This window comes from Bactrocera dorsalis, chromosome 2 (assembly GCF_023373825.1).
Source record: "Bactrocera dorsalis isolate Fly_Bdor chromosome 2, ASM2337382v1, whole genome shotgun sequence".
NCBI classification, from domain to species: Eukaryota; Metazoa; Arthropoda; class Insecta; order Diptera; family Tephritidae; genus Bactrocera; species Bactrocera dorsalis.
In genome coordinates, this window is record NC_064304.1 from 74575730 (window position 1) to 74601136 (window position 25407).

Genomic DNA, 25407 nt, shown 5'->3' on the forward strand with positions numbered 1-25407 from the left:
GTTCAATTCACAACCTGTCGTAAAGCATCGTAAATCGTAAAATTATAAAAAAAAAACAAGTGTAAAAATTTATAATTTTACGATGCTTTGCGATAGGTTGTGAATTGAACAAATAATTTTTCTTTTGAATAGCCGGAATAAAAAAGCAAGCGATCGAGACTGAACTATTCAAATAATTTACAAATCAAAATATTGAAGTTACTTTTTGGAATTATCCAATTTGCCGACTTTTCATGAAAAGTATAAGATGTTTTTATTTCTAAACCTTCCTTAATCCACAACGAACAACCTCTTAAAATTTCATCAATATTGGTTCAGCCGTTCTCTTAGCGTTACTAACGAACAAACATTCATTCGTTTGTATGAGGAAAAGAAAAGGGCTGTTTTTAGGGGTTTTCCGGCAATTATTCGAACGATCCCTGAACCCAAACGAACATTTAAAAAAAAAGAATTATCAAATTTCGTTCAGTCGTATGAAAGTTATGAGCGTACATACATTTTGGCGATTCATTTTTACATACATATTTATATAGACGAAGATGTAAGGTTGTTTTTATTGTTTTTTTTTTTTGAAGAAATGAAATATTCAAATGATTCCTACAAACATGAATTTTGAACAAATGCTTATGATTTGAAATATAATTTTTGTATTGATGAGTTGTATTAAATTTTGACATAAAGAGATAAAAAGTATGTCCTATGTCCTTACCCTGGTTCTAAGCTACCTCCCCACCAATTTTCAGCCAAATCGATTCAGCCTTTCGTGAGTTATAAATAGTGTAACTAACAACAACTTTCTTTTATATATATAGATTAAGAGGTGCCTCATCGACATTTTCGATTTCCCATATAAATTACATGGAAAAAAAATCATTTTTTTTGTGGTGGTTATTGTGCGGAGATTTTAATGTGCACGCGACGGCGGCCAGTAGGGATGGTAAACTCGATTCCGATACTACTCGAGAATCGAGTTTTCTCGTAAAATAATCGATTTTTCGAATGTCAAGAATAGGTTATTAATCCACTACGACTACTGAAAATCGATTTTTAAAAATCGATTATTTAACGAGAAAACTCGATTCTCGAGTAGTATCGGAATCGAGTTTACCATCCCTACTGGCCGCCATCGCGTGCACATTAAAATCTCCGCACAATAACCACCACAAAAAAAAATGATTTTTTTTCCATGTAATTTATATGGGAAATCGAAAATGTCGATGAGGCACCTCTTAATATTAATATAAAGAGCTCAGATTTTACCAGGACTTGTTTTTAGTCATGTTGAATGAGATTTTCATGGTAACTACGAAAAATAAAATATAAACTAATTTTTGGCCCACCTTAATATATATAGTATATATATATATATGTGGCAACCTCGAATGATCATTATGGCGTTAAATTAATCTTCGGCGCAGCACTCCTAAAATACAACTCTACCTAACTCCTAACGCTATCATATGTTTTTAATCCTTCATTCCTTTTATTATTATATTCTTACTAGTTCTTAAGTTATAACGAATAAGAAATAAATCTCTTCTGCGAATGGACGTCAAACACATCAGTCATCATCATTTTCACTGTTCCCACATCTGGTGACCCCGTAGGTAAATTGAACTTATTTATTTCATAGGAATGGCGTTAAACGGTAGCCATGTGGTTTCTGGCAACCGGTACTCCGACGTCAATATTGGGGATTTTCAAAGTTCAACTCCACGTCTACCACTACCAACAATTACCGAAGACAACATCGAAGCTTATTTATATTTGCTGGACTTTTGGTTTAACGCTTCTTCGATTTCCAACGATAATAGGAAATTCGACATCGTTCTTGCATGTGTACCGCCTAACAAGTTGATAGGGCTTCGCTGCATCATAGACGCTGCGCCGACAAATTTTAAATACAAATACATTCAGGACAAGATCATCGAGCATTTTTCGGACAGTCAACAGCAGCGGCAGCAACGTGTTCTTAAAGACATGGTTCTAGGCGACCGACGCCCCAGCGAGTTATTTAACGACATGAAACGCGCAGCCGGGACGACTCTGAATGACAGCATTTTACACGATCTATGGGTAAGCAGACTTCCTCCGTATGTACAAGCAGCGATTATTGCTACAAACGTCGCTATCGTGGAAAAACAAAAGATCGCTGACTTCATTGTCGAAACTATTGGGATGCGACACAACCACGCGAAAGAGGGTCTGGCACTTAATGAAGTTTCGAGCTTGAAACTTAAAATAGCAGAATTGACTAGGCAGGTGCATAAGCTTTTCAACAACAAAGGATCAAATTTTCGTTCGCGGTCTCGATCTAGGTCACGTGGATCCCATACGTCTTTAAGTAAACCGGACAAACCGATGTGCTGGTACCATAGTAAATTCGGTGCGAAAGCAACTAAATACCGAGAGCCGTGCAATTTTGTTTTATTGAAAAAATCTTTATAGGGCCGCTCGGCTGCGACTGTTTTAGAGTTGGGCAAACAGTCTAAAACCTTCAAGACATACCGTTTACGCATATACGATACATCAGCAAAATTAAATTTTTTAATAGATACCGGTGCGGACGTTTCCGTTATACCAAAATGCAACAACACAGCCCGAGCTTCTCCAAACGGTTTAAAATTGTTTGCCGCAAATGGATCGTCGATCTCTGTATTCGGTGAGGCGATTCGAAACTTAATCTAAATTTACGACGCGAATTTTTGTGGAATTTCGTTATCGCTGATGTTTCGCAAGCAATTATTGGCGCCGACTTTCTGTCTCATTTCGAGCTTTTGGTCGATCTCAAAAATAGATGTTTACTCGATCGCAAAACCGAATTAAAAACGGTTTGCAAAATTGAAAAAAACGCGCATACTCAGTATAAAATCTTTTAACGCGAATTCTGCTTATTCGAATATTCTCGCAGAGTACAGCGATATCACACGCTCTCATCCGCTAAATTCACCAAAGAAATCGTCTGTAGAACATCGAATTATTACCACCGGTCAACCCGTCTTCGCACGACCACGCCGTCTTTCACCCGAAAAATTAACCGCCGCTAAAGCTGAATTTTATTCGCTGATGAAACTGGGCATTTGTCGCCCTTCCAGTAGTAACTGGGCAAGCCCATTACATATGGTACTTAAGCCTGATGGAACGTGGAGACCATGCGGGGATTATCGTGGACTAAATGCAGTAACAGTTCCTGATCGATATCCGTTACCATTTTTGCACGATTTCTCTAACATCTTGGCAGGAAAACGCGTTTTTTCTAAAATCGATTTAAAAAAGCCCTTTCACCAAGTGCCAATAAACAAAGAAGACATTTGTAAAACGGCGATAACGACTCCTTTCGGACTCTACGAATTTACGCATATGACGTTTGGTTTGAGGAATGCAGCACAGACATTCCAAAGACTTATCAACGAAGTTTTTCGTGGTTTAAACTTCGTATTTGTTTATCTTGATGATGTATGTATTGCATCCAGTTCAGAAGAAGAGCATCAAAACCACTTTCGCCAAGTTTTTCAACTACTCAGGGAGAACAACCTAACTATCAACGTTAGTAAATCGGAATTTGGTGTTTCGGAACTACGATTCTTCGGACATTCTATCACTAAAGATGGTATTCGACCACTCCCAGAACGCGTTGAGGCTCTATATAATTTTAAACCACCAGTTATCGTCAAGGATTTAAAGCGTTTTTTAGCGATGCTTAATTTCTACCGTCGTTTCATACCACACGCTCTGAAGACACAAGCCTGTCTTTTTGATATGGTTCGTGGTAATAAGCGAAACGATACTACACCACTTACTTGGTCAGCGGAAGCAGCAGACAGTTTTACTGCATGTAGGGAACAACTGGCCAATTGTGCATTACTCGCTCACCCATCGCACAACGCGGAACATTCTTTATGGGTAGATGCATCAGATTTCGCCGCTGGCGCAGTGCTAAATCAATTCGTGGATGGTAGTCTAGAACCATTAGGATTTTTCTCTCGCAGATTCACTAGTGCAGAAAAAAGATACAGCACTTACGACAGGGAGCTGACTGCCGCTTACCTAGCATTACGACATTTTCAATACATGGTCGAAGGTCGCCGTTGTCATATTTACACAGACCATAAGCCACTGATATACGCATTTCAACAAAAGTTAGATCGAGCTTCTAATCGGCAAATACGCCAACTCGACTTCATAGCTCAGATCACCACCGACATTCGCCATGTAAGCGGCGAAGATAATGTAACAGCAGACCTGCTGTCACGAATAAACTTAATTTCTACAGGAACTTTAAACTACGATACCTTGGCTGAGGACCAGTCCAAGGACGAGGAGCTTCGAAATCTTTTGAATTGTAACATAAAACACTCTCTTAATCTACAAAATTTCGCTCTTCCTTTTAGTTCCAGAAGCTTATGCTGCGACACCTCAACTGGCCGTGTTCGACCGTTCGTAACCAAGAACTTTGGAGAAACGTTTTTACGGTCTACTCACAATCTTTCACATCCAGGTATAAAGGGGACTACACGATTGGTAACAAAGCGATTTGTTTGGCCTGGTGTCCAGCGGGATAGCAGAGATTTTGCCCGCTGCTGTTTGCAGTGTCAGCGGAATAAAACTACACGACACAACCGAAGTTTGTTTCAGCGTCAAAAATGACCAACACGCCGTTTTGTGCACATCCATATCGACTTAGTCGGACCATTTCCACCATCCGAAGGAAACCGCTATTGTCTTACCATCCTGGATAGATTCAGAAGCGTTACCTATACCAGATATAACCGCTCCAACTGTCGCCAAAGCACTACTAAACGGCTGGATTTCACGGTTTGGTGTACCTGTAACTATCACATCAGACTTAGGACGTCAATTCGAGAGCGCCCTGTTTCAACAATTACTACAGCTATTGGGTACACGTCATTTTCGGACCACGCCTTACCACCCCCAAGCAAATGGTCTCGCCGAAAGATGGCACCGTACTTTAAAAGCAGCACTTCTATGCCATAACACTAGTCAGTGGACTTCATATTTACACTTGGGCTTACGATCCACATACAAAAGCGACTTGGATGCAGCACCAACCGATCTAGTTTATGGCGAGAACCTGCGGCTACCTTCAGAATTTTTCATCGATAGCAAACCAACATACAGCGAAGCTGACATGGTCAAACAACTACGATCCTGTATGCGAGATCTGCGACCAGTTGACACCGCTTGGCACGCGAAACAAAAAGTATTCGTTCACCCCGGGTTACAAACCTGCCAACAAGTTTTTATTCGTGATGATCTAGTGCGACCATCGCTATCGCCTCCATACAAAGGACTTTACAAAATTATTCAACGATTTCCGAAATATTTTTTAGTGGAAGTAAACAACAGCGTTATTAAAGTTTCAATACATCGTTTGAAACCTGCTTTCATCGCCACTACACAGAGTGTCTAGGAGGGGAGTATTGTGGCAACCTCGAATGATCATTACGGCGTTAAATTAATCTTCGGCGCAGCACTCCTAAAATACAACTCTACCTAACTCCTAACGCTATCATATGTTTTTAATCCTTCATTCCTTTTATTATTATATTCTTACTAGTTCTTAAGTTATAACGAATAAGAAATAAATTTCTTCTGCGATTGGACGTCAAACACATCAGTCATCATCATTTTCACTGATCTCACATATATATATGTACATATATATATATATACTATATAAATTAACGAGACGGAGGTTTATTTATTAATTAATTTTATTAAGTCGGCACTATGCGCCTATTTTATTATCTTAAAATTATTTATGTTTTTTAGAGGCACTTTGTGCCTGTCGAGTCTAGTAACTTAAAAAGACTAACTACACTTAACTTTAAAGTTTATAGTCTAACCTATGCTTGAGCCGGCCTACGTGACCAAAGATGCTTGGTCAGCTAAAAGGGTTTGCGCGTGTAGCGCTCACCTGCAGCTATTTGGTTTTGGGAAAGAAGACATGGTTGCGCGTGTTTCGCTCACTTAAGAATTTAGCGGATGCGCGTTTAGCGCAGTTGCACTTTTGGTTGTAATAGGACTCCAAAGTATGCAAACGGTTTGTATGTTTCTAGCATATAATGTGGGAATGGAATTTATGTAGTAGTTCATAAAATATTGTGTTAACTCCTCCCTCCGAAATATCAAGCGTCGCCGCTTGATTAATTAAAAAAATGGGATGTCGTTAAGACTTCTATGCTGCGTCCTTTTAATTACTGGCATTTGAAATGATTCCGGTTTGCTAATAATTATTTCAGGCTTTACGCGCTTTTTGCATCTGAAAATTGCAATTATGGTAAGTACTAGGGCTAATAGCCCAAAATGAGTGAATAGACTGGATTTCACTAAAAGATTCAAAGAACTTATTTTTTTAATGTTTTTTATATTAAGCTCTTTCATAAGTTTTAAGGATAGAACTTCCTCGAACCCTGAATTTGAGTTTGAATGTTGAATTAAAGCAGGCAGTGGTCTCTAGCTATGTTGTTCTAAAGTTGTAAAATTCATGTTATTTATTCTTATAGTTTCATTAAAGATTCTTATCAAATATGATCCTCTTAATTTTCTACTATTATTATTTGTAGTAATATTTCCTTCGAAACTATTTAAAAGTATTAATCCATTATTTATTTCTACAATATTTTTAACATGTTCCGTATTTGTTACAGTGCACTTATATGGTTTATTCCTTATTAAATTTTTTGTACAATTTTCGTTTTCCAAATTAACAATTTGGGTTTGTTTGCAAATTTTTATTTCATTTATTATTTTACAATCTTTTTCTATACCATAATATTCTTCATTACATTTCAGTATTTTTTCAAAATTTATCTTTAAAATAGTTTCGTTTTTACTTAAAGGCTTAATTATAATAGATTTGCAAATTTCCTTACCGGTTTTCGGTATTTTTATCATATAAATTAGTAAGTTTTGTTTTACAGCAATTTGAACGTCTGCAAAATTCAGAGATTCTTCTAACGAACCAAATTGCAGATTCTCTTCCATAAAAATTTTATTTATTCTATGAGCTTCTTGATTGTTAATAATAACTGAGTTAATAATGTTCGCTTTAGTTAAATGAATTGCTCTTTTAATATTTTCTAACTCATCTTTGATTATGTCAATTTTAGATTTATATTTAAGTATTAGGGCGGTCTGAAATTCGTTACTACTTCCTAGAGACTTTATTATTGAGTTGCTAATTTCTGTTATATTGTTTATTCTTTCTAAAATGTTTTTGTTGATTATTAATTGTTGGTTGTTATTCTCGATTACTTCTTTAAATTTGCTGTTGATGGCTACTAAATCGTCATGGTCCGGGTTGCCAGCTATCCATTTCCAGGCTGATCCTACGTAGTCTAGTGATCTTTTATTTTTGTATTTAGGTAAAATGTTATTAATTGTTATGTTGATGCTACTGATTTCGTCTGTTATAAATGGGTAAAGAGGGTTGTTAGCTGGAATGTTTCGTATGAAGTTTCTGTTCAGTTCCCGTAATATTGTAGAGTATTCTGTTATGTTTGTCATGTGGATAATCCGGTAGGTTCCTGTTTGAATTTTGCCAATTCCTTCCTCCATCATAACGATTTCTGACTGAGTGTAATCTAACACCTCAACTGAACCATCGCTTAAAATAAAGTTCAGGAAAAAGAGAGATTTAAAAATAATAAAAATGTTCTGAGTTAGTTTCGTATGCGGTCCTTGTAAACTATTTTTCCTGATTCTGTTAATATTGTGGAGTTCCTATTTTCTTTCACAATTTCTTCTTTGTATCGTTTGGAAAGTTTGGTACCTAGTCTTTTATTTTGTCTAACGAAAACTTTCTGTCCTGGCCTGTAGTCTATAGTGTCCTTCTTATTTCTATTATGGTATTGTAGGTCCCGTTATTGTGCTTTTTTAAGTTTTTCGAGAGTTTTTGTTCTAGTCTCTTCCCGATTTTCGCGATTGGATGGACAGGGTCTGCCAAAAAATATGTCAACTGGTTTTTTTCCTGTAACGGAGTGGATAGTGTGAATGTATTCGTTTACAGACCATTGCAAAAGGTCCTCAAAGTTTTTGTCTGGGTATTCTTGTCTAAGGCATCTCATTATTTCGGATAATGTCGAGTGGAATCTTTCTATTTGTCCGTTCACTTCGCTTTTGTATGGTGGTGTAGTGAAAATTTGTATGTTAAATTCATTTTCTAGCATGAATTTTATTGGCTGTGAACTAAATGTCTTTTCGTTGTCAAAAACCATGCATTTGGGTACTACGAAGTAAAATATTATGTCTCTTAATGGTTTTTTTATGTTTTCGATACTTTTCCCGTCTATATTTTTTATTACAGCTAATTTTGAAAATTTGTCAATAGAAGTAAGTACTTTATGCTTGCCTGTCGAAAAAATGTCTATATGAATGGTATGTCTAAAAATTAATGTTATCGGTGCATAGTCTGTTTGTTCGTTTTCAAAATGTGCCGCTTCTTGTTCGTAGCTAAGGTATTGCGGGTCTTCGTAGTAATATCCCTCAACATTTTCAATAGTCTCGTTTGAGTTGGATGCTGCAGTAGGATCCACAGCTTCTGTATTATAGAGTCGTTGAATTTTATTGGGCTGTTGTAAAGTCAGCGAGGGTGGGCGTTTATGAAATGGTTGGGATTGTCCATTGTTTGAATTTCGTTGCCCCAGATTATGAAGTCCTTGGGGTTGTGGCCTATTCTGATAATTAACCTGTTTGGTTTGTATGGACTTGTCAACGTCCATTGGGACTGGGGGTTTGGGTGGTAGTTGTGGTCTGTAACCCTGTTGAGAATTTCGGTAAGGCGTATTGTACGATGTGACGTATCGATTTGCTTGTGGTGTGCCGTATTGTCGATATTGTGGAGTCGGATTTGAAACGGGTTGTAGTACGACATTCCGTCCATATTAAAGGGGAAGGTTTAGACCATACCTTTGTGGAGGTCTAGGGAAAGATCCTTGCCCAAAATTGGCAAGCTCTGGGATCGTCCTTCCGTCTTTGCGGGATATGTTCGTTGTTGGGAGTGGTTTGTCGGTTTTTGATTACTTATCATACGGGAAATGTTGTTAGCATGGCTTGTCCGATAGTTCATATTATCCAATTTAAGGCACATGTGAAGGGCTTGTGGCAAGCTGGTTGGTTCCCTCACACTGAGTAAACTTGGCAGTTGCCCATTGACACCCCTAACGAAGGTGTCTAGTGCCTTTTCTCTATAGGTATTAGCCATAGCAGTCATGGCTTCCTCTCCTAGCTCCAGACAATCAATCTTATCTAGTATAAGAGAGAGACACCTGTAGCCCTCGTGGTAAAATTCCTCTACTGTTCTACCCTGGTGGACATGAGTTGTCATTTGGTACTCTAAGGTACTGACGTCTCTTTTATCCGAGTAGTGAAGCATTAGGCACTTCTTGATCTTACTCCAATTCAATGGAGTCCGATATGACTCGAGTGCGGCGTCGGCCTCGCCTGTAATTTTTTGTCTGATTGTGTGAAGAATTGAATAATACTTTGGCGAATCCCTGTTTTGACCATGCATCAACAGTATCCTATCTCCGGATTTCCTCCACGAGCTAAACTCTCCTGGTCTTCCAGAAAATTCCCTCAAACACTTCACTACATCTGGTATTCGGTCTAATGACTCGGTATGCCTACTGAATTCCACTCTATGCTCCTCTTTTTCTACTACTCTAGGGTGTAGTAGGACGGTAACTGTTTCTGTTATTAAGTTTGAAAGCTCTCTTCTCTGGCTAGCAGTAAAAACAGAGGGTAAGGATTTGCCTGCAAATTTAACCTCGAAAGGGTCTCTGCTATCTATCTTGCGCCATTTTGTTCACTTGTTTATGATTATTTAAATAAATTTTTTTTTTACAGTGTTAACTTTTCTTTTGTTATAACAATAATTATTTCCTTTCACATAACCTTACTTACTAATAATTTTAATATCAAACTTGCATAAATATCATTTGCATTTTCCTGTGTTGATAGTGTTTCCTCCTTTGTGTGGTTAATTTAGATTTCTCCTCTTGTAGTGGTATTTGTTGTATTGGTTCTATTTGATGAATTAATTTAAATCTTTCCTCTAGTAGTTGTATTTGTTGTATTTGATGAATTAGTTTAAATCTTTCCTCTAGTAGTTGTATTTGTTGTATTGGTTGTATTTGATGAATTAATTTAAATATTTCCTCTTGTAGTTGTATTTGTTGTATTGGTTGTATTTGATGAATTAACTTAAATCTTTCCTCTATTAGTTGTATTTGTTGTATTGGTTGTATTTGATGAATTAATTTAAATCTTTCCTCTTATAGTTGGATTATTTTACATTTGTTTAATTTATTCTAAATTTCCCCGTCACGCACTTTCCGTTCAATGTATTTGTATTTGGCTTATGCTTTTCGTTCGGCTGGGTTGATACTGCCCGTCCTTTTTCCGAAAGGTACTAAGGGGCCGAGTACGAAATGTTATTTAAGTTTCGTCCGCGAGTATAAAAAATATTATTATTTTTTTCTTCACGGTCCCTGCTCGGGACACTTAACTTTAAAGTTTATAGTCTAACCTATGCTTGAGCCGGCCTACGTGACCAAAGATGCTTGGTCAGCTAAAAGGGTTTGCGCGTGTAGCGCTCCCCTGCAGCTATTTGGTTTTGGGGATGAAGACATGGTTGCGCGTGTTTCGCTCACTTAAGAATTTAGCGGATGCGCGTTTAGCGCAGTTGCACTTTTGGTTGTAATAGGACTCCAAAGTATGCAAACGGTTTGTATGTTTCTAGCATATAATGTGGGAATGAAATTTATGTAGTAGTTCATAAAATATTGTGTTAACTTATATACAGTGGCTCACAGCTTATTTGACCCACACCATATTTGCAAAACTAAATGAGTATAACTTTTTAACTAATAAAAATAGCAAAAAAATAAAATATTGAAAAAATAATAAAGCGTTTAAGTTTTATTAAATTAACAAAAGGTTTCATATTTATTGAACTTAAATGAAAAATACTGTTATTTTCAATGTCACAGCTTATTTGACCCATTCCTTAAATTAAATAAAAATTAACAAAGTAACAAAAGATTAACAAAATTTTAATATTGTGTATGTTCTCCCTTCTGGTCAATGACCAATTTTAGGCGCTTTGGCATAGAATCTACCAACTTTTTTGTTTTTTCTGGAGATATTTTTGCCCACTCCTCCATCAACGCAACTTTTAGATCGTTTTTATTGGATATCTGTCGTTTGCGCATATTGGTATCCAAAATGGACCACAGGTTTTCAATCACGTTTAGGTCGGGTGATTGTACCAGTGGTTTCATCACATGTGGGCAGTTGTAAATTAGTATGTTTGGGATCGTTGTCTTGGTAAAATCGAAAATCGTCCTTTACTCCTAGATCCTCGTCACTTTGAATCAAATTATCCTTCAGGATATTGAGATAAAGCGTTTTGTCTATTGCTGACTCTGTGAACTGAAGCCTTCCAACACCTACAGCCGACATACACATATGGACGAAATAATAGTTAGGTGTATTACATTTTACCAAAATATCGTGAAATCATATGCAATTAAAACAAATTTTTCTTTAGTAATAAAAGTATTTCTCTTTATTAAACAGAAATACTTTGCAATTTTCTTACTGTAAGCTTTAAAACAAAAAATTCAATTATAAAAACATATTTCCCTGAACAAAATAATAGGTGTAAAAAAGTTTTTTCAAAATAAAAAAAAAATCAGTATATTATTTCCTTAGCCTATAAGTTTTTAATAGCCAGTATATCCTCCCTTGTTTTGGATAAGTTTTGCTATTCTCTTGGGCATAGACTGTACTAGCTTTTGACAAGTCTCCAAGGGAGTTGCATCCCACAATTCTTTAGTTTTTTGCCACAATTGCTCCTTGTTTCGAAAAGAAAAGCCTGCCAATCTCCTTTTGAGGTCACTCCACAAGTTCTCAATCGGATTGAGGTCAGGAGATTGACTTGGCCATTTCATACAGGTTACATTTGAATTTATGAGCCACTCAGATACTAACCTCGAGGTATGCTTCGGATCGTTATCTTGTTGATAACACCAGCGCAGAGGCATATTTTCTTCCGCATATGGTAGCATAATATTTTGTAATATTTCCCTGTACTCAACAGCGGTCATTGTATCCTTTATCCAAAATAATGGACCAACACCTTGCCAGGAGAAACATCCCCACACCATAACATTTCCGCCCCCATGCTTAACTGTCTTTTTGGTGTATCTGGAATCGAATTCCTTGCCTTTCGGACGGCGTACGCTTCTCATGGAATCATTTCCGCAAAGATTTATCTTCACTTCATCACTAAATAAAATATTTCGCCACCTTTTTTCTCCAGTGGGACCACACCAATCTTTATGTTCAGTAGCGAAAGTTTTCCTCTTCTGGATATTGTTCTTTCGTAGCAGAGGAATTTTTCTGGCCGTTCGCCCTGGTAGTTTAGCTTCCACCAAACGACGCCGAATTGTCCGCGAGCTTATATTAAGTCCCACCTCCGCTTCAATTTGTCGCGAAGAGATAAAAGGGTCTTTTTTTGCCATAAGTACTATACGATGGTCATCAATTGGGCAGGTTAATTTTGGACGGCCACGAGTTTCCTTCCCTTTTTTTCCTTTTAGAGCATTAGTGACAAAATTTTCTGATCGCTCTAACGTATTGGCTATGAATTTATATGTTTTCCCTTCACCACGTAGTTTTTTAACCAATTGGCGTTCTATTTCGGTGCAGTGTCTCTTGCGACCCATTCTGAAAATTTTTTGTTTGTCAGTTTGTGATATTTAAACTAATATAAATTTGGAAATACTCAAATACTTACTTTGGTATGGTAAATAGTACGAATTAACAACTTCTTTACGAAAAATATGAACTACAACTAATGAACAATGATCACTCGTCACTAAAAAGCAAAATCACCGAATGAGTAATGCAAACTGTTGACACCACCATGCTACTAAAACGCGTTCATCATAAAAACATAGCGGTATTAATAATAAATAACAGTTACAACACTTTTTGACAAAAAAATGGCATCACGCATAGGCACACCTATTATTTTGTCCATATGTGTACATACAAGCTTACACCATTACATGCCCACCGCCTTGCTTTAGAGTCGGCTCCATCGGATCCAAAAATACCTATTAAATTTGGACTCGTCAGCAAAAATGACATCATTCCAGAATCTTGGATCCTTTGCGAACTTCAAGCGGTTGTCTCTATTTTTTTTATTAATAAATGGCTTCTTGCGAGCAACTCGGCCGTGAAAATCATATTCTCTTAACCCATTTACAACCAAGGAGTCAAAAACTAAATTTATTTAAAATTTTCAGTTTTTTATTGATTTATACCATCGCAGAGATGAACAAAATTTTTTTTTTTTTTTTTTTTTTTTATTACATATACGAAAATTTTGCTGTACCCACACGAGTACAATGGTCAAAAGTGTATAAAATATTTATGAGTGGGCTATTTTAAAACAGTCGCGTTCCACGCACAAAGCAGTACCACATAGCTCGCAAATCCACCGGTTTCGTTTATGGTAGACTCTACACATAAGAGGCTTGAGGATTCTCTTTGGAAAATGTGGTCCTCCAGCTGTAGAAACACTTGGAGCTAACGCGCGCTTAGAATATCTTTTCAATGTGTAGTGTCGTAGGTAGTATCGCGTAATGTCACGTTGAATCTCAAGCAAATCTTTGGTACTATTATTCACGTCTTTGTACAGCTTCCAAGCGTTTACCATTGTGGAGCATATCATCGAAGTAAAAAGCGGCCACCACCATTTTTTGCCTCGAATCCCAATTTTGTATACATTTACGGCCTGATCATGTAGATCAACACCGCCCATACCGTAGTTGTAATTTGAAAGTAAATTTGGCTGAGGTATACTTATCTTTTTTTGTTCCAGTTTTGACCAACGCTTTACGTATTTCAACGGTTCAACCGTATCAAAATTAGTTCCCATAGTTACGACATTATTGACATCGACATCAGGAGGAATCATAACGATATCGACGTCTGCTCTGCCTCATCATCATTCGCGATGTCAGCTAAAGCCTGTGAAAGTTGTTCATACATATCTCTTTCCATAAAAACACGAAGTGGAAATAGCCATCCTAACCAAAAGATACAATTTTTTATTTCACCTGCACATTTTGCCATTGTACCTAAGCGGGTACACAACTTTTGAAATGCACATACCTCAAATAAGAATAGGTTTTTCAAATGTTTTTTTTTTATAAAATTGATCTCTTTAGTCTTATCTCACACAACACACAATTTTAAAACTAACAACTGAGAGATAATAGCTCATCAACAGCAAAATAATGACTAAATACACAAAATCACACAATATGAAAAAACCGCACAGAAGTTGACGCCACGAAACGTGCCGTTATGAATTCGCGTGAAGCGAATGTATTTTTTTTGTTGTTTCTAGGAATAAAACTACGCATATGATCAAAAATTTGTGTGCAAATACTTAGCATTGAGTTACGCCACATGCCTAAACTTGACTGATTTTCTGTACACAAGCGAGTACAATGGTTGTAAATGGGTTAAAACACATCGGACGGTTTCCGTATAAAATGTTTTGCCGGTCATGTCCTGCATCTCCCTAGCTAGTTTTGGGGCTGAAATCCTTGGGTATTTTTTAATTTTTTGCGCAATATAGCGTTCATCAGTTTTACTAAAAATTTTGCTTAGCGCTTTTCTTCCTTTGTTTTCTATGCGGTTTTCGAGAACGAATCTGTGCATGATGGCTTTCACGGTACCATCTGGTATATGCACAATTTTTGCAATTTCTCATCGAGAAACTCCGTTTTTATGGTGTTTAAGGACTAATTCTCGTTGTTCGATCGTTGCGCATCTTCCCATGGTTGTAACACGTGCTTTCTTGACAAAATCCAAGTGAAAATTCGATTTGCGAATATAATAAGCAAAGTGTGAACAAAAAAAGCACCGTTAGGCTAAGCTTCTTGGAAGAGAAGCTGATCGTTAAATGCAGTGGGTCAAATAAGCTGTGACATTGAAAATATCAGTATTTTTCTTTTAAGTTGAATAAATATGAAACCTTTTGTTAATTTAATAAAACTTAAGCGCTTTATTACTCTTTCAATATCCACTAAAAAACCTGCGTTTTTTTTGCTATTTTTTAGTTAAAAAGTTATACTCATTTATTTTTGAAAATATAGTGTGGGTCAAATAAGCTGTGAGCCACTGTATATTCTCGATCTGGAGGACATCCTCTATCCGTACATACCCATTTTAACCCCGAAATCAGAGGATGCTATTCTAAAATTTACCCACTACTTGGATGTATTGCATTCAACTGTGGGGTACGACCTGTGCAACTAATATTGATATAATACTAAGGTTCCAAACATGCTTAAAACGATCATTTGCTCGCCATGGTATATGCGTAATGAAAATAAGATAGAAATAGAGGACAGCAGAATGAAATATATGGCTATGTTCGTAAATGCATCATGACTTGCAGCATAAGCAACAGTAGCAACACTGCAAGTTTGATGTTTGATACTTCTTATACAATTTTTGACAATTTGCAGATACATTTGTTTGCATTTTTGAACGCGTATAATACTAAAATGGAAATTTTGCTGAATCTAACACCAGACGAAATTTGTGAGCAAAGAAATGATAGATTTTCTTTAAATTTAAGAAAAAGAAGGGTATTGAAGAAATCATTTATTAAAACAATAAAGTCGTGTGGGCGACGTTGACAGTACCAAATCCAAAGAGGCTTGCAAATTTGCGATTGGAGGAGTAATTGAGTGCCTTGTACCATACCTCCAGTATGTAGCTTCTCTACCGGAAGAATTATTTCTTTTCTTAACCCATTTAGACCTACCGTCTCATATACGATACACCAGAATTAATAAATTATTTTGAAGTACCCTTGATAAAAACTTGGTTTTTTGTTGTATTATTGCATATATATGAGCTTACTGTATCACATACGATACGGCCTTTTCTACCTAACCTGTAGAAATGTAATTTTTTTTAATATGTTTTTATGTTCTATGATACACTAGGACTAATAAAAATAGACAAAAAACACTTCAATTTAAGATTTAAGAATTTTCTCTGCGCTGTGGTGCTGTCCAGTCTTATATGTGGATTTACATTTTTAACTTCGGTCACAACTTTCTTCCATAATACATTTTTTTCCTTCTCGTCCTCCATATTCAACCGTACTCTCAGCAATAACTGTGTCTCCGCATTACTGAGATTTTCTCTAAAAATTTAAAAATAATAATTTATACAATTATTATTAACATAATTTAACTAAATTTCAATACAAAAATTAAAATAAAACAGTTTTGCACTTACTTTTCGTCAGACATCGCAGTAAACAATTTTTTGATAGAAATTATGAGTGACAGCTGATAGAAGTGTTGTCTTTTTGAACGTTTGATTATTGCAGTGCTGCAATATTGGCATTTCTGAACGTTCTGTTTGTTATGGAATCGTCATGATGCGCGTCATGATGCATTTACGAACATAGCCTATGTCTAAACTCCAATATCACCCAAACCCATTGGGTAATTCTTTAATACATCTCTACGAGCAAACACGCCCTTAAAGAACAGATATACCTGCGTACTAAAGAGCAGGGTATCACCAAAACAGCTCAATCACTTGTTTGAGCTTGCCTAGTTGTACTCTTGCAACCAATTGCTACAGATTATTATAGTTTTGCTCACGTAACGGTTGTCGTATCACCGAAAGCTAATCGAGAGAGATATAGGGTTATCTTAATACATATATACATTTATTGTGTGCGTGTATATGTATGTCACTAAACTCCTCTAAAACGACTGTACCGATTTTGATGAAATTTTTTGTATGTGTTCAGGCAGATGCGAGGATGGTTTAGATTCACAATTTGGTTCAACACGACATGACTGCACGACAATGAACTGTAAATGGCGTCGTGAAGCCTGATACGTGAACATATGTAACAATGGCCGGTATGTACACGATACAACACAGCTGCCTATTTTGGATGTACACTATTTCGTTGTTACAATACTACAAGTAATACCTTTCACTTAATTGAAATTTTAATATTTTGTTCAAAATGAAAATTTTTAAGCAAAAAATTTGTAATAGGCAAATTTATTTGTTTTAAATTATCAATTGTTATTACAAATGATATAACAGGGCTATTTCGTGTTTCTCTTTGTAAAATAACGTCAGGTTTGTTAGAGCTTTAAATTTTTTTACATTTTACATATTAGTGGCATCCTCTCCTCTCTTCTCCCCTGTAGTCGTTAAATTTAAAAATATTTTTTTATTAGGGAGAGCGACAACTGAGAGCCCGCTGTCGTGTAGTCGTGCAGCTGCCTAAATAACTATGTCCATAAAAACGTGTGTTTTAATATTTGAGAGATGTCGCTTGAAGTCTGTCGGTCTCTATGTGTTCAGCACATGAAGGGAGCCAAAATAAATCAAGAGAGCAACAGCATGACGATCGCAACAATGCGAATAAGGTATGTTCTCTTTAAATAGTTGTGTTGTGACTAGGGATGGCAAAATTAGTTACAGAATCGATTCTCGATTCTGACAAATTTTCTATATTTTTCGATTCTAAGAATCGATTATCCGGGGCAAAAACCGATTCTAATCGATTTTAAATAAAAAGGATAAAAATATATTCATTAAATCACAAGGCATAAATTGAATGAATAATTCAAATCGATTAAATAAAACACAAAAATAGTGAAAAACAATTATATTGTTTTGTTTATAAATAAGGTACAGGGAACATTACATTTCATTTAAATTTTTTTTAAATAATTCAAGTTGTTTAAAGAAGTTTAATAAAATGAGTTTTTAAATAAATTTAAAATAAGTAAAAGAACAATAAGCTAATTGTCAGTTTAAGAAAACCATACATTTTCCGGGACAGATCTTAAAAACAAAAGCATATTTAAGTGATCTGGCGTTAACCGGCTGCGAATTTAATTCTTCGCAGTTAGCCCAGTATGCGAAAATAAACGTTCACAAGGTGTTGAAGTCGCAAAAATTGATAACTATTTTCTTGCAATCCTCGATACGTGAGGATACTCATTTTCGATACTTTTCCAAACAAGTAATGGATCTGATGTACTACCTCTATCTACTATCGGCCGATTAATAAATTGCCTTAATTCAATTGGTACTCCACCTGCTTCAGTAAATTTTTCGTAGAAAAGTTTCTTGACCGTTTCTTAAGCGTTTTTTTATATGAAGTTTTTACATTTCTTGAGAGCTGGATAAGCTTATAACTTGAAACTGGTCACTTAATTAATAGTAAAGTCGAATGTCAAGAATCGATTCTTAATCGACTCCGACTACTGAAGATCGATTCCGAAAACTCGAGTATTTTACGAGAAAACTCGATTCTCGAGTAGAATCGGAATCGAGTTTGCCATCCCTAGTTGTGACAAGTGTACTTTTATACTAAATATCCGTACATATAAATTTTAATTAATATAGGTATTTAAAAAATATAGGTATAGGTTGAAATATCGGAAAGCAAAATTTTTATTTGGTTATTGTTGCTGCGCATTATTGGAATAACGGTGCATAAGTTATATGCCGAAATGGCGCAATTGTGATTTCTTTGCCGCCACGATCTGAAGGTACCTTTGGAAAGAGTAATCCGGAAGACCGCGCTACCATCGCAGTATCATATATTCAATATTATTCTATTTTATTTTTAGTTAATCCCGAGAGTTGGTGCTGCGATCAAATTGAGAAAAATATTTCGTAGTTAATATTATAAGATTTTAAGTCCTGTACACTTGCAAATGAAAATTCGAGGCCACGCACTCAACGTCTTCGTGCCAACACCTTAAGACAACGAGGGGCACGTCAACAAGCGACCAACGCACACAGAGAGCATAACCAACGACGAATGCAGGATAATCGAGCACCACTTAATCGTCTCGCGTTTGAATATGATCCTGAAATAAACTATTCGTCACATCCATTAATCCCGATCGGTAGTATGGAAAAAGAGTGCCGACATTGTCATGCCTTTAAGTACAAAGGTGAATCAGCTGGTTTATGTTGCGCATATACCGCCGGAGCCTTTAAAAACTCTTTTAGCTGGAACCACATCTTAATTGAAATTGTTTTTGCGGAAAGTTCCTAAATTCAATTGCTGCTTTCAAATGACGTCATTTAGAGCAACAAAAATTGTTCATTATAGATGGTCGGAATTTTGAATTTTCTTTTAGGATTCAAGGTCAAGTGTGCCATTGAATCAGTACAATGCTTCCAATGCTTGATGCCAATATACAAATTTTTACAAATTTATTTTATGGGAAATGAGGAGCAACAATCACATACACGCTGCGCTTCCAACCATTACAACGAGGAATTTGGGACATTTTGGAAACGTTTTTGAAAAACTATAACCAATTGGTACAATTGTTCAAGACCTTTTCTAAGAGTCTGCAAAACGACAACGTCATTGTCATTAAAGCAGGCAAAGTGTGGAGAGTACGTAAGTGAAGTTGCAGTTGTTATGGCTGGTAAAATACAACGGATATAAACGTCGAGACATACGCATACAACGCAGATATAATACGATGCAAATAATTCAAGACAAACATCGTTCTTACGATGCTTTGCAGCATCCGTTGTAATTTTGGGAAGGAGAAGATGGATATCATTTAAATATTAAACAAAGGAATCCAACTACAATTGCAAATTATAGATTATCTTACATTTATTTTAAGTCAATAATTTCTGTTTTTCTCATAAATAACGGGTGATTTTTTTGAGGTTAGGATTTTCATGCATTAGTATTTGACAGATCACGTGGGATTTCAGACATGGTGTCAAAGAGAAAGATGCTCAGTATGCTTTGACATTTCATCATGAATAGACTTACTAACGAGCAACGCTTGCAAATCATTGAATTTTATTACCAAAATCAGTGTTCGGTTCGAAAATTTTTTATCGACAAATTTTGTTCAGCGATGAGGCTCATTTCTGGTTGAATGGCTACGTAAATAAGCAAAATTGCCGCATTTGGGGTGAAGAGCAACCAGAAGCCGTTCAAGAACTGCCCATGCATCCCGAAAAATGCACTGTTTGGTGTGGTTTGTACGCTGGTGGAATCATTGGACCGTATTTTTTCAAAGATGCTGTTGGACGCAACGTTACGGTGAATGGCGATCGCTATCGTTCGATGCTAACAAACTTTTTGTTGCCAAAAATGGAAGAACTGAACTTGGTTGACATGTGGTTTCAACAAGATGGCGCTACATGCCACACAGCTCGCGATTCTATGGCCATTTTGAGGGAAAACTTCGGACAACAATTCATCTCAAGAAATGGACCCGTAAGTTGGCCACCAAGATCATGCGATTTAACGCCTTTAGACTATTTTTTGTGGGGCTACATCAAGTCTAAAGTCTACAGAAATAAGCCAGCAACTATTTCAGCTTTGGAAGACAATATTTCCGAAGAAATTCGGGCTATTCCGGCCGAAATGCTCGAAAAAGTTGCCCAAAATTGGACTTTCCGAATGGACCACCTAAGACGCAGCCGCGGTCAACATTTAAATGAAATTATCTTCAAAAAGTAAATGTCATGAACCAATCTAACGTTTCAAATAAAGAACCGATGAGATTTTGCAAATTTTATGCGTTTTTTTTTTTTTTAAAAGTTATCAAGCTCTTAAAAAATCACCCTTTATGTTCATCTTCAGGTGAAGAACTGATGAAGACAGTTAGTGCTATGAAGTTTTACACATATACATAGGTTGATGATTCGTGCTATTGAAGACAACAACATTCTTCGATGCAGACAACTATTTCATCAGTACGTTGTGAATATGTATGTAAAAATTGAAAGTGAGAGATTACGACATATAATATAAAATTTAATCATAATCGGTACCGTAGATGCAACAAATGGCATCAACAACATCGGACCAGATCTTTTTATCCCATTGGTGTGTAATCCAAACTGGAATGAAATTTGCTGTTGTCAGGTCAAACATCGATACATCGCCAAAAAATCCGTGTTTTGTTCACGGTCAATTATATGTTGCATGTTCCAGAGTTGAAAAACCATCGAATTTGTTTCTTTATACGCCTCAAGGATTAAGCAAAAATATTGTACATTCAATGGCATTACGATAAACTAACTTTATGTAAATTAAAATATATATATATGTTACGAAGTAAAATAGCTTGATTGTAATTAAAACGACTTAAATTTTTACTAAATACAGCTTCTAGATTTAATTTCACTAATAGAGTATACACATACTCACAGGCTATGGGTTGGTTGAATTGTGATGTATGTATGTACCTGTAATGGGTTAGATGTTGTAATACTTTTTAATAATAATTTTCATCAAAACGGTTCAGATTGTTGCAGTTTATTGAAAAAAGTTTGAAAATTTCGGATTAAAGACGTGAGTACAGGACCACCTCGGGTCCGCTAGTATATATATATGTACAAGCTATCAGAATGACGAGAAAAATTGAAATCCGGTAGACTGTCTGTCTGTCCGTGCAAGCTGTAACTTGAGTAAAAAGTGAGATATTTCAATGAAATTTTATATATGGGTTCGGCCCATAAATCGCCATTAACCGAAAACGTATAAAGTGCCATAACTAAGAACTAAGATACAAGACTGTAAAACTGTTGGTACGGAGGAGAGCAGTAGCAAAAGGCAACTGTGGGAAAATTTTTTGGAAACAGTGGGAGTGGCCCCGTGACTTATACTGACAGTGTGAAAGTGAATGAAATTGGTGGATAACCCCACTCACTCTCCTTATAACGGTACTCAATAACTAAACATGTCAGAGACATTAAATTTTACCAACAATAAGGTATGAGAAAGCCTTATGGGAGCTGATGTGAAAGTTGGACAACATGCGTGCCACCGCCCACTGTTTGGCGAAATCATATATGTATCTCATTTCCCATATAGCACAATTTTAACTTCCACTTAATTCGTCCTGTTCCCAGTACACAAATCAAGAAGCAATTAATATAACGGAATACAGCTTAGCACGAATAATGTCTTCAGTGTGTGCCACCTTATGACCTAAAATGGTTTAAATCCTATAAAAACTGTTTAAGCCCCTAAGTACCGAACATTTAGACCCCGTTGCATATACAGTAGAAACTCGATTAACCGGACTAATTGTTGTCGATAGGCATTCGGATAATCGAAAATCCGGATAATCGAATGTATGAAGAAAAACAAATAGATATTCATATCCTGCAACGAAAATCAATGTTTATTAAGAAATGAACACTGATATATGTATGTACATATTTTCTTAGATTACACTACATACGTAATACTAAACTGCAGCATTAATCATGAAATACAATAAAATATTTAGGTACGTATGTACGAATAATTTGTCTACACTATGTGTTTGGTAATTTGCATTTGGTAATCATGAAATAAGTGGGTAGGTAATAAGTTTAATTTGGTTTAAAATGGTAATTGTCATTTAACGTAAGCAACTTTTTCTCTTCATTGCTGCTATATCACGAATTCGTTTCAGTTGTAGTAGACTCACAGTATTACTCTAGGGGTATTCTCTCGCTCTTGCAAACCCCTAGCACGGTGCAAGAATTGCATATATTTCCTCTCGGTGCACCGGCACAACAACAAACACACGCAGAAAAACGCGCGGGCAGCGGCAGCGACCCCACACTGCGCGAGCGAAATATGCAAGTTCCGACACGTTCATGATTCCATAATTTCTACGTAGGTACATATAAATTGGTCGCGATTGGTAGTCCGGATAATCGCGAATCCGTATAACTGAGGGCCGGATAAACGAGTTTCTACTGTAGTTGACTTTTGATCGGAAATGTATGTCAATGTATGATATACAAGTATATAACTGAAATAAAGGGTTAATCCTTCTGTTATTAAGGTATATCTGTATGTCAAAAATGGGTTGAATCCGAGCAATACTTCCCTTATCGCCCATATACTTAATATATAGATTTTCGAACTACGGGTTACTTTGTACCCCATACATCGTCAAATATGTGATCTATCCCAATGAAAATAAAATAGCGTATTTTATTTATAACAGTGTATTGATGTACCTAAAATAGGGTAATTTGAGGCCTTGGTTGTTACAATTTTGAAGAGTATAAAACGGTTGCACCCGAACTTAGCCATTCCTTACTTGTTTTTAAATATGTTTAACACTTTATGACTTATTGTTAGGCTTTTAAAACAAAAAGCAGGCTCAAGAAATAAAAGTACAATATATTGTGAAAAAAAAAACAAAATATAAATATAGTCCATATATAAATCAGGAAATTGTGCCCTCAGAGAAATTATAAAATTGATATCATTATCAACGGATTTCCCAGTACATAAGAAAACTTGCAGCGCTGACGTTGGGCATAGCTGAACTAATCAACATAACATTTGTATAAAAGTCAACAATAACATACACTTTTGCTCTTACCTTGAATATGGCAATCAACGTAAAACTCATTACTGCCTTGGAAGACTAAATCCTTGTTTTCGATTGAAGTAATTAGAGGTAGCTCCCATTGGATCTTTTTTCGTTCCGAATGATACCAGATGAAAATACTGTCGCATATTTCACGGCATATCCATCTTCGAACTTTGATTCCCTTACGATCTGAAATTTCAATAAAAATATTTAGTTTTCATGTACTATTTCAACTAAATATCGTTCTCGGTTTTTTGATCATATGCAATATCAATTTTAAAAAACTAATCAGATCGAACAAAAATGTTCGCTAAGTTCGGCTGTAAGATAATTGTACTATCTAAGCAATTTTATAAAGGCACCGCAACAGTTATAAGGAAATAGGCAAGTTTAATAATTATTTTTCAAATTATATTTCATCTTCACAAAATAATCATTATATTTAGATGTGTACACAGCTCACAGTATTCTGCATTTACGCAGTGGGTTCTGCATAATTTTTACGCAATACGTGCATTCCAAAGTAAACAGAAAGTTTTGAATCTAGCGTCCCCTGGTGGCGCCATCTAAGTATATGTCGACTGGTTCGTTAGAATCTGCTATCTTTATCGGTTGTCCAGTGAGAATTTCATGACATTTCATTGATTGGAAGTGAAGTTTTTGCATTTAAGTGTCAGTATGTTTGTGTTATCGGTGCGAAAATAAGCTTCGAACAAAGAGCCAACATTAAATTTTGTTTTAAAATTGGTAAAACTTTTACCGAAACGTTTCAATTGATGATACAAATTTATGGCGATGATTTCCTATCCCGTAGCACAGTCCACGAGTGGTTTCAACGTTTTCAAAGGGATCGTGAGGACATAAATGACGATCAACATGAGGGCCAATCAAAATCCGTGATCACCGGAAATTCCATCGAAACTTTGCGTGAATTCATCAAAAATCAGCCGAAATCATCATTGAAATTCATGGAAATGGAATTGAACATTTCCAAAGCATCGATTTATCGCATTTCGACCGAACATTTGGGCTTACGAAAGGTGTGTGCACGGTTTTTTCCACACAAATTGACTGACGAACAAAAATTGCTCAGAATCCAACATTCGAAGGACGCTTGTGACCAGTTATTTGACCAAAAATCGCATTTTAGCCATTAACCACTCCCCGTATTCACCTGATATGGCACCGTGCGAAAAATGCATTCGCCCATGAAAGAAAAGCGTTATGTAGACGTAGAGGCCATTCAAAAAGCTTGCACCGTCAAACTGTTCATGCTATTGGACCGGACAAAAAGGTGTATTGAAGCAGAAGGAGACTATTTTGAATTAAATAAATTGATTTTTCCGAAAAAAACCCATTCCTTCTGTTTTTTTTTTAAGTCCTGTATACTTTGGAACGCACCTTGTAAGAGTTGAAGAATGAGCATACGCTCTGGTACTAAATGATAACCAATAGTATATCGCCAAAAACTGATCTTTGCAAGTTGCGAGCAAAAACTATTCAGCTAAAAGATAGATAGAAAATAACGGTTTTTACGTAATTTTTGACAAAAAAAAAAATATTATGAGAAGAGTGTCGGATAAACATATATACATAGATGACAAGGTACCTCACGGTGCTTTCTAGAAGTAGATATATCAATACAGTGCGTTGATCAGCGCCCCAAAGTATAAATGCATTTAGCACGTATACTTTGATTCTAATTGGTTCAGGCGGATAAAGACACCTTAGCCAACCTAAAACGTCTGCCGTACCTTGGGGCCGGCACCCGGCCGCAATGCGTCTCCACATTGGACTGAAATTTTGCAACCCTGCCTGCCTTTAGGTTCAAACCACAGCTACCACGGATCTTCCCAAAGACCAAACCCAATGAGTAGATTGGAGTAAACTCCAAGTGCCAACTGCATATGAACGGGTATATTCT

At 36.2% G+C, this 25407-nt stretch overlaps 1 protein-coding gene and 2 long non-coding RNA genes across 13 annotated transcripts in view; 2 read left to right on the forward strand and 1 right to left on the reverse strand.

Moving 5' to 3' along the window:
* LOC115066241 (uncharacterized) overlaps positions 1-21345 on the forward strand; it is a 34367-nt gene extending 13022 nt beyond the window's left edge. The window contains exons 2-3 of the long non-coding RNA XR_007421973.1: positions 20699-20868; positions 20937-21345. This is a non-coding gene — a long non-coding RNA (uncharacterized LOC115066241). The remainder of the gene's footprint in view (positions 1-20698; positions 20869-20936) is intronic.
* LOC109579336 (cholesterol 7-desaturase nvd) overlaps positions 1-25407 on the reverse strand; it is a 202416-nt gene that overhangs the window by 100390 nt on the left and 76619 nt on the right. For 8 of the 9 annotated variants that reach the window (XM_049450086.1, XM_049450080.1, XM_049450085.1 and 5 more), the window contains one exon: positions 23493-23672. In XM_049450086.1, coding sequence (XP_049306043.1) covers positions 23493-23672 — 180 coding nt within the window. Of the gene's footprint in view, positions 1-1025; positions 16268-23492; positions 23673-25407 lie in introns of those variants that run through there. The other variant, XM_049450084.1, reaches the window with a different exon arrangement.
* LOC125776805 (uncharacterized) lies at positions 16298-18877 on the forward strand. Of its 3 annotated transcripts, none has more exons than XR_007421980.1 (4): positions 16298-17003; positions 17334-17525; positions 18514-18659; positions 18741-18877. It is a non-coding gene; the product is annotated as an uncharacterized LOC125776805 (long non-coding RNA). The 3 variants fall into 3 exon arrangements; XR_007421979.1 differs by having other exon boundaries at positions 16344-17003; positions 18531-18659; XR_007421978.1 differs by having other exon boundaries at positions 16345-17003; positions 18531-18863.